Genomic DNA, 10,071 nt, shown 5'->3' with positions numbered 1-10,071 from the left:
GCGGTCGTTGTCGTGCTGCTGTTGTCGCAGACGTGTATTTACTCCTAAATTTACAAAAGAAAAACATGTTGGTACGCTTGGTACCCTTTTGCGGAAAGCATAAGCAAGGCTAGATAGTCAAGCACCTGCAAAATGCTTCGCATTACATCAATTCCTGAGTGAGATCTGCAGAATGTTTTTCTGTTCTCGTCTAAAGTGAACCTCAAACGTATTAAAATGTACTTTACACAGCGCGTTGTTACAGCCTCGAAAAACTACGCAGCTGCTTTAAGCACACGCAGAGAGTTGTTAATGGCTGGTATCAAGCATCGTCGTGGGAACATGCAGAAGACATCGTGCTGCTACGAATTTTGTTTTCTAACGGTATACTTATCTGCCACGGTAGCCCTGTGTCTATGGCGTGGCGCTGGTGAGATCAAGGTCGCAGGTTCAATACCTGCCGCGGCAGCTTCATGCCGATGAAGGCGGAATGCGGAAACGCTCGTCTACCGTGCATTCGGTGCACGTTACAGAAACCTAAGTGCTCAGAATTATGCCCGTAATACTGTACGAGAAGGAAATTGTTGTTGTTGCTCAAAATTCGAACTATGTGACACTGGCCTTCGAAAGAGTTATTTTATAGCTTCTGGTATGGACATCGAAATCCTAATTAATGTTTTTTGAGCAGCTGCCTAATTATGATTAAGGGTACCGGACACCTTCAATAAGGACGACCAAAGAAGTGCAGACTCCATACCGACATAAAGGGCACCTGCGCATGCGCGCGTCCTCTTTTCTTCTTTCTTCTTTTTTTTGTCTCCATTCGCACTTTTTGGTCACCTCTCTAGAAGACAACGTGCCGAAACTGCCACTCTGCTGCCTTCAATAAATCTACGGCAAGACCCAGTCAAATTTCTTTATCAATTTCTGTATGCTATAAATCACCGATGTCCTCTGGAAGCGTGCTGGTGCTTTATTTTTACGAACGCTTTGCTGAGTGCTCCGCACTAAACTTGTTACAAGGTGAAACCATTCGAGTATGAAGGAGCTTTTGAAAACGCAGGCAAAGTGTATATGTTCGGATAAGCTAGTAATTTGTGCAAAGCTATTTCTGGACATTTTTAAATCGGTTTAATGAGTGATATTTTCATAGCCGTAATCGTCCCGTTTCAAATATCGCAAAAAAAATTTCACCTCAGGAGCGCCTGTAGCGTGTCGACATCCGACGTCTTTGACACGAACTTTCTCAAATCCTGGTGTTCTGTAGAACTGAGTTGTTACATGTATTGGTGGATCCCATACTGCGTTATTCCACTCTGGTTAGCTGGATTAGCGTTAGGTTTGAATTTGCCTTTATTAACCACACATTGTTCTCTTAGCTTTTTAGCAAGTGTCGCAAAACAAATTATTGAACTTATTGACAAGCTCGTGTCTTCTAGTAAACTTATCGCTTATAATCTCTTCTATGCTACGTTTTGCATGCCTACCTGACAAATACACTATATTCAATGCCTTTCCTAAATTCTGGGCAGTTGACATTTATTTTACTCCTACTATTGCTTCTTATGCCAGTCCATTGCTCTCAGCTTGTTCCTAGTTTGCCGTAGTTCCACGATCAAGATGTTATTTTTGATGTTTTCAACTAAAATCACGTTGTCCCCTTTTTCTTAATTTGACAACAATTCTTGTAATTCACAGAGTAATACTGCTTTGTTTTTGTTGGATGGCCTATAAGCTGCGCAAAGGAAAGGACAAGAATTATTGTTTTGTACTGCTAGCAATAGCTCCTCCGTCTCTCCAAACATCTTCATGTGGGGTTGACAATATCAGTATTTTTTTTTAATGTAAGAATACCTCTATTTTTCTTCCTTCACGACACAGAGGGTACTGTAGAAAACCGTCTATCTGATAGACTTTACCAACAGTGCATCGTCGACATTTACCTCGGTAAGACCTGCAAGGTTGTAAATGAAATCTCAGATGACCCGAATTTTCTTGCATAACTTTTGGTATTTTATACGAACTACATCCAAATACGCTGCTTTCATTCACCCACTAGTGTAGTAGGCTCAAGGGGGTGAGAACACCTGGAAGGAATTGCTGCCCACTTCCACGTGTTGGTGATCTTGGTTGTATAGGCATTCCTCGTTGTGAATTTGGATAACCCCATCGCACTCTTGTTCCCTGACAAAACAACATGGCTGTTTCAAACCAGCAGGAACTTGCGAGCCTCCTCTTTGACATAGCATTTCTGCCAAATACAGAAGTTTCCAAGTCTAGGCTTTGCGATCTTCGTCGCTTACACTCCGAATTCTTAAAGCAGCAGTACTGTATCTGTCATTCATTATTATGTTTGTATACATATAATTTAGACTGAGTTTATCTAGCTACCCAGTTGGGGGCACATTGTGCTTGTTTTTTGAGCACCTCTCTTTCTGCCTGTTTATTTGCAACTTCTTTAAAGTATATGAGTTTGTCTGGTGTCTCGTTGGCTTACTCAATTCTTCGTCTACCCCCCCCCCCCCCCTTGTGAGTACGTGACACAGTTGAAGATAATCATCTTCGTAACTACATAGCCTGGCTCAGGCCTTGCAAGTGTTGTGTTTTCCTCGGCCTTGTCTTCAGATGATCATTTATAATAGAATAGCTAGTTGTTACGCGTAGTTGAACAGATGCTTTGACATGCCCCCATTGCTATCAAGAGCCCCTGTATAGCATCGCAGGTTGAAATATGACCAGTGTTCCAAGTATATTATGTCCATATATGATACTTCGGCTGTCCTTGGTTAAGCATTCGACCTTTATTTGAGCATGCGTCGGCCTGACCACTTATTCGGTTTACAGTACATTTATTCACAAAACTTCTCTTACGTAAGAGCTTCAGTGGATGATGTTCCAGTGCTCACTAATAGCGACATCGATTTGCGTGATAATGAGATCGCAGTAGCCGTGAATGGTGGACGACGGTTACGTAAATGGAGCTTCGTGAATACGCGCACAGGTGTTTTTGAACGGAAGAGGTTAGTTCTTCGCAGCCCTCATGTATATTATGCAACATATCTCAGGACTGCCGCACAGAAAGGGCGCACATCTTACCGAACGGGTACCGCTTCGAGCAAATTACTGCAGACGAGGCTGTCGCACGTTTTGTTACTTCCGTGCGAATACTTATAAAATCTCTAACGGAAATGTCGGAATTAACGGCTAGAACATCAGGCTGTCATTTGCCCGTACGGGATGTTTTTATCCCACCTTCCGGGGTGCCTAATAGCCCAATAAGGAAATAATGGGGCCTAACTGGAAAGCCTCTAAGCAGTATCCCTCCATCAAGTACATTTGGCTTACACGGAAAGGGTAGCTGCTGCTTTATCAGATGAAAGGAAAAAAGAAACAACTCTAACAACGCTGCACAAATTAGTTTTATTGTGCATTGCCCTTTGTTGTCAAAAATGTCTTCCTGCATTTTTTTTTCATGTATTGTGCATTTTTTATTCAACGTTCACTCCGGCCAACCGGCCAGTTATTGGCCGTGGTGGGTACCGTGCCACCATTTGAGTCTAAAAAAAAAAAAACACCACAACCACAACAACTACAAGTAGAGCTACTCAAGTACCTTGGAGTTATTTATAATGGATCTCCTAACTGGCGATGACATATTGAATATATCGCGGCAAAAGCACCTCGTGCAATGGGCATTTTGCGCAAGTTGAGCGATCGAAAATCAGGTATGCGTAGAAAAGCACTTGTGATGTTTTACCATATGTACGTTCGTCAAGGATTAGTATTTGGCTGGGTTTTATTCTCAGGTGTGCCACCATGCAAGCTTCGGCCACTAATTTTATTAGAACGGGAGGCACTAGGTCTGCGTTTGGACTTGCAAAATACGTTGCAAATGCCGTATTATACCTGGAACCCAGAGTGACACCTATTTTATGCCGATTTTACCTTCTGACCATTCAAACTTTCTTAAGACTATAGGTGAATCACCAATAAGCCGTCCTCAAATAATTTTCATTTCCGATTCAGAATAAGTTTACCTTTTCATAGACCCAGGTTTCATATACCACAGGTTATATTTTTTCAAGCATTACTAGCGCCATTAAATGTAAAAATTCGCGATGTGATTCACAGTAATGCTCAATTCCCCGGAAATTAGGTTAAATGACATTTTCCCAAACCATGCAAAACTGCTACCTTACGGTGCCTTAAGCGGCATAACACCAGGCCATCGAAGCACTCTAGCAACAAACATTATCATTGAGACAGGTGCATTGCAATGCGAGGGAAAAAAAACTGGCATTGGAATATTTTGTACTGCACTCGACTGGTCTTTTTCTTTAAGATTATCTGATTTTTCGCCTATTTTTGTAGTTGATCTTATACAAGCAATTCTAGCTTTACGCGAATTAGACTAAACGACTACAAGCGCTGTTTTTCTTACTGACTCACTATCTTTGTGCTCTTACTTTACCGCTACTAGTGATTCGCCCACGCTAAAACATTTTCACTTGTTAGTTCCTGCCCATCTGAAATGTGTTCATCTGATTTGGGTGTCCTGTCATATAGTTTTTTTTTTTATGAAACTGGCAGTTCATTGGCAGAAACATCACTTTTCGGCCCAGTCGTTCCAGTTCTACTAGTGACAGCACACATCACGGCTGGTACATTTCGTATGTGAACAATTATGAAAGCCTTATCAAACCCAGTTCTGACTACTTCTACAGGTTATAATCACCTGGCATTTGCTTGGTGTAATGAATCCTATAACACAAAAACGCTCGAGGTCTCTCTCACAAAGTTGCGTTGCCTCTTTCCCTCCCTAAATTTCTACTTGCACTGGTTGGGTTTGCTTCCCTCCCCTCTCTGCTTGTTTCCTAATAAGGAAGTGACGATCCATCACTTGCTATCTCGTCGCTGTTTTACTGCGGCAAGAAAAATAATACTGGAAATACCTTTTCGAAGACTTGGTCTATACTTAACAGAACCTATTCGTCTGTCATTTGGGACCTCCACTTTAGGGTTCAGCCACAGGGACGCTTGCTCCGCTGTCCGAAAATGTCTTACTTAATTGAACTGGATGCCCAGCTAAATTCTATCTTTTCATATTGTGTACATTTAAATTAACTGTTACTCATTAGATCTCACTTTACTGATTTTATTTTAACAGATAATTCCACGTCATACAGCGCTAAGTCCATATATATTCAGAACTTTATTCATAAGAAATTGGAATAATCCATCCGTTTCTTGGCCAAACCCCCGTAGTGGGTCAGAGCCACATACATGATAGGAAACAACAACGTGGAGGTGGAGCAGATGGGGGCAGTGAGGGGCGACGTGGTGCCAGGATGTCTTTAAACGCTACTCACGCATCGAATGGAATCCTGCTCTTCACTGGCGAGCTGTGAGTATACATTCTCTTACGTCTTTTATTGGCAAAGGCAATCTTGCACTTCCGTTTTTCAGCTTTCCATGTGAATAAGCCTGCTCAGTTTGCTGCTGCCGAGCTGTCAATCAGCGCGGACAGCTGACAACCCCCGTGCTTGTAACGGTTGTCCACAAGTCGCGTGGGTCCTTCTTTTTGCGTTCCTGTTGCGAAGAGTAGCGTGTTCCATTTCGACAGTTCAACACCACCTGATAAAAATCGCCGAAAGTGTTTGAAGTAGGAGTTTGCGCTGAGGTCGAGGCAACCGCCCACACACTGGATGCAGCGGGAGCCCTAGCCAGTTGGTGTACAGTCAGCAGTAAAATAATGTTAAAAACTGAAATCACAATGCCATAGCTAGTGCTGCAGATGTATGTGTCAGGTACTACGGCCTAATCGACTTCATGAGATACAGTGTTAGAGAAATCGGCGACGTCGTTATTTGGCCTCGCAATTTATTATTTTTCTTTCTTTGCGCGTTTTGTTTTGCACTGACTGCATGCGGCTGTGACTATGGCGTGTGTTGAACGCAAAAGATCCGAAGGCAGGTGTTCCCTGCTCTGTTCCGGTTCTACCGCTACTTATTTCCCAGGCATAATTTTGTCCACCGTGCATATGGCTGACACGGCTGGTGATAGACCAAGTTCGCGGTCTGTCAAACTATCAGTAATTGTTACCGGGAGAATTGGCTCATACTTGTTATGATATGAAAGACGGGAAGCTATATGCAGAAAACGAAAGAACCGAAAAGAGTGCCTTTGCTGTCCAGTCATTTTATTCATATCGTTTCATGTCTTTTACATCCAGATCAAGTATGTCGAAAGTTTCGAAGCCACTTCTTTCGTGACCGGGCCTGTCGTCGTGCTACCTACGTCGCCCAACAGAACTTTCGTTTATTCAAAACCCTAGAAAGTGGATAATAGTTGTTGGCGTCCAAGCCCCAGATTAATTAAATAGACAGTCTGGCAACATGGACCCAGTAACATATCTTGTGACTAGGGTAGCGTCCTCGAATTTTCGGCAGAGAGCGTATTGAACCATTTCGGCTTAAGACCTCCGTTCGCCAGGTCGATTCACCACCGCGAGCTCCCAACGGGAACGGAATGTAAAAAAGTCTGTTCATGTTGCTTATTGGTTTGTTCGCGTTGTTAGTCATTGGTGACGTTAAATTATAAAGTCTGCAGTCATTGCTGTTAAAATTACGATCTCATCAAGCGGCATGCCGTAGTGGTGGACTCCACATTAACTTTCACCACCTATGACTCTCTGGCATGAATAGAGTGCACCGGTAAAAAAAAAAGAAAGTGTAAATTGTGGAGTGTTACGTGCCAAAACCATGATCTGATTGTGAGGCACGTCGTGGGGGGGGGGGGGGGGAATCACCTGTGGTTCATTAACCTGCGCCTAATTCTAAGCACATGTGTGTTTTCGCATTTCGCGCGCATCGAAATGCGGACGCCGTGGCCGGGATTCGTTTCCGCGACCTCCAGCTCAGAAGCGCAACGCCATAGCGACAGAGCTACCGCGACGGGTCTGAGATATTGGTGCACGCTTTGTTATGTGATGCCAGGTTGTAGGAATTAAATAAATAATATTTAAGACATTATCACTTGTGATCGCGCAGCTTCAGTTGCTTGTCTCCCAACGACAATCTAGCACGGACAATTTCAGACACAATGGCAAATGAAATGTTATCTTGAATAAATTAACTACTATTATTAACCTTGCTATTTACTGCGTTTCTTCAAAGTTTCCTTTTACTTCTTACGCAGTATTATCATCTATACGAGCATTATTGCTTTTAAATTAGGTGATGCTTCAACAAGCCTACGCAAATATCTCGTTCCCCAATAATATGTATTTGACCAATGTCACACGTCAGTGATAAATTCCGATGAATAAATTGTTCCTTCACAGCAAGCAGCAAAGTTAACCATTAGAAATCATATTATACAGTGTGGGAAAGACAGCTGAAGATTAAGACTAGCTCACTCAGTGCCAGACTAATTTCCTAAAGCCGCACAATGCCCTGCCAAATCGTACAACCATCAAATGCTAAAAGTTCCTTCAGGCATTAAAATCGCCACATATTTCAATTAATGCATGCAATGCCTCCTCCCCCCTAGCGGTTGGGAAAAATAAATCAGCTAATGTAGAGCCCCTTTTTCAACCATCGTTACAGTGTTATGCAAATTCCCATGACAATCGGTATCCGCTGAACACACTGTCATTCTTCTGGAACGAATCGGTGAAGCCTCACTCACTTTATATATACTTATATCTATAAGTGGTAGCAAAAAATTATACAGCACCTGCTTGCAAATGGGGTCCGTGGCGGTCACCTCCGAAGGAGAACTTCACAGTTCATGAACAACTAGTCCTGGCCATTGCATACGACATAGAACCACTGTCTTTCCTTCTTAGATGGCAGTCTACAAAGGGAATAGAAGACGACAGCGTAAGGCTGAATTATTCATCATGTCGTACCAGTGGAGGCTTCCGCAGAACTTCTATATTTCTGTTGAAAGCTTATTGCGGCATGACATCTTTTGATGAGTTTGTCAAAAGCCGCATCCATTGTATTCACAAGCAAGCACTTTATCATGCCAAGGTAACGGACGAGGACTACCGATGCACGGCATTTTACCGTTTATTCTTTCCAAACCACCAGAATCCTGATTTACTGCGACAATGTGGAGGTAACGTTTGAAGGCCCAGATGCCAGGAAATTCAGGGGAGCCAAGAAAGGACGCCTCTACCTCACTACGCACCGGGTATGCTTTCTGTTTCTGCCTCTCAGAGCTTCATTTTTTTCCTATGCTGGTCTTTTTAATTTCATTATGGGGTTTTACGTGCCAAACCACGATCTCATTATGAGGCACGCCGTAGTGGAGGTCTGGGGTTCCTTAACGTGCACCTAAATCTAAGTACACGGGCGTTTTCGCATTTCGCCCCCATCGAAATGCGGCAGCCGTGGCCGGGTTTCGATCCCGCGACCTCGTGCTTAGCAGCCCAACACCATAGCCACTAAGCAACCACGGCGGGTAAATATTCTGGTCTTTCGGGGGTGTTATCTCTAGTATATTCTTTCATATTCTCCTTCAGCAAAAGTTTCCGGCTGAATCCATGTCACGATGAATGCCGACACTATTATGCTTGGCATTGAAGCAATGTAGCGACACTCCGCATTGCTGCCACCAAATCGCCTCATGCATGAGGCGTGTATGCAGCCGGGTTCCTCTCGCGCGCTTACCACCGAACATGCTGCGCCATATGTTGTCGCCACCGCGATGCGTGTGCGCGGTGAGTGTGTGAATACATATTCAGACAAGATTGTCTCAGTATGTATGACATCGGTTTGATTGCGCCCGGCATCGAATAAGTTCTTAACACTTCTTTCGTCATTAAAGAGCGGCAGGTACCCGGTGACGCGTACCCAGTGCCCCAAGCTAACGTCAAATAGGCTAATTGAAGAGCGGCACATATCGAGTGCCACATAGCCACTAACCGAAGTTCGTGTGAAAGGGGTTCGTCGAAGAGCGGCACGTACCCACTGACACTTACCCAGTGACCCAATTTGGTGCGACGGTTGGTTGCTAACCCCGTTATCTCAGCAAAGCAGCTCGATGTTGCGCCCATTATACCACGTGACATACAGTGACCCAAGTTGGCGCGACAATGGTTAAACAGACGGACGGACGGACGTACAGACGGTCTGGTCAGTCGGTTTAGCCAGACGGTCATCTTAGTCGGTCGGTCGGTCAGCTTAGTCGGTCGGCCAGTCATCTTAGTCGGTCAGCTTAGTCAGTCCCTTGGAAGTCCGTTCGCATTTCGCCCCCATCGAAATGCGGCCGCCGTGGCCGGGATTCGATCCCGCGACCTTGTGCTCAGCAGCCTGACACCATAGCCACTGAGCAACCACGGCGGGTAGGGAAGCGATGAGCATGTTTCATTGGAATGTGAAGATATCCACCCAGCGGCGGATTTAGGCATCTCTGACCTCCTTGAAACCCTTAGGTTCAGCGAGTGCAAGGGGAAGTAAACACATCCGCTGTAGAGATTAGTAAGCGGCGATTGGAAGATTGGTGCAAGAAAAATAGGGAAACGACAAAAAATAGAGACGCTTGCAATAGGGGGTCAGAAAGTTTTGGTTATGGGAATTCATCGTGGGCTTCTTTTTCCTTTCCTTATTTTTCATTTTAACGTAGTCAGTACATTAAGCAATATAACAACAAGAGCTTGGCGGCGCAACCCACCACCACGCTTCAAAGGGGACGCTTATAGCATGCATCCGTTCTCAGCACCGGTGGCGCCGACCTTGCGGGGGAAAGAAAACAATTGAACCAGAAACATCGCCTTCGGCCATAGCGTTCACCGTAAACGTTTCCCTGCAACGATTACGGTTGCATAAGCTGCAGGTGCCGGGAAGCGGCAACTGTAGCATACGAAGCGCGGAGTGACGTAACTGCACTTTCGTATGCTAAAGAAGAACCCACCTTGCAATTGGTTTGTGTTGATACAGTGCTATGGTAAGACCGCGTACTGTGAGGAGTCCTGAAGGAACAGCGTGCATACGTGGCGCGGCGAAAGTGTGGTTGAGTGCATTTCTCTTTTTTTCTGGTCCACTCTTTCTAGGTGCGCGAAGTAGCGGTCGGAGGCCGTTGAAA

At 44.5% G+C, this 10,071-nt stretch overlaps 1 protein-coding gene across 1 annotated transcript in view; it reads left to right on the top strand.

Moving 5' to 3' along the window:
• The first annotated feature begins 5,294 nt into the window (after window positions 1-5,294).
• The window catches only part of LOC142584302 (postacrosomal sheath WW domain-binding protein-like), a 14,898-nt gene continuing 10,121 nt past the window's right edge, over window positions 5,295-10,071 (top strand). The window contains exons 1-2 of the mRNA XM_075694447.1: window positions 5,295-5,383; window positions 8,076-8,178. Coding sequence (XP_075550562.1) covers window positions 5,328-5,383; window positions 8,076-8,178 — 159 coding nt within the window. The 5' untranslated portion in view covers window positions 5,295-5,327. The remainder of the gene's footprint in view (window positions 5,384-8,075; window positions 8,179-10,071) is intronic.

This window comes from Dermacentor variabilis, chromosome 6, assembly GCF_050947875.1.
Source record: "Dermacentor variabilis isolate Ectoservices chromosome 6, ASM5094787v1, whole genome shotgun sequence".
NCBI lineage: Eukaryota > Metazoa > Arthropoda > Arachnida > Ixodida > Ixodidae > Dermacentor > Dermacentor variabilis.
This window is presented reverse-complemented; position numbering and strand designations above follow the sequence as displayed.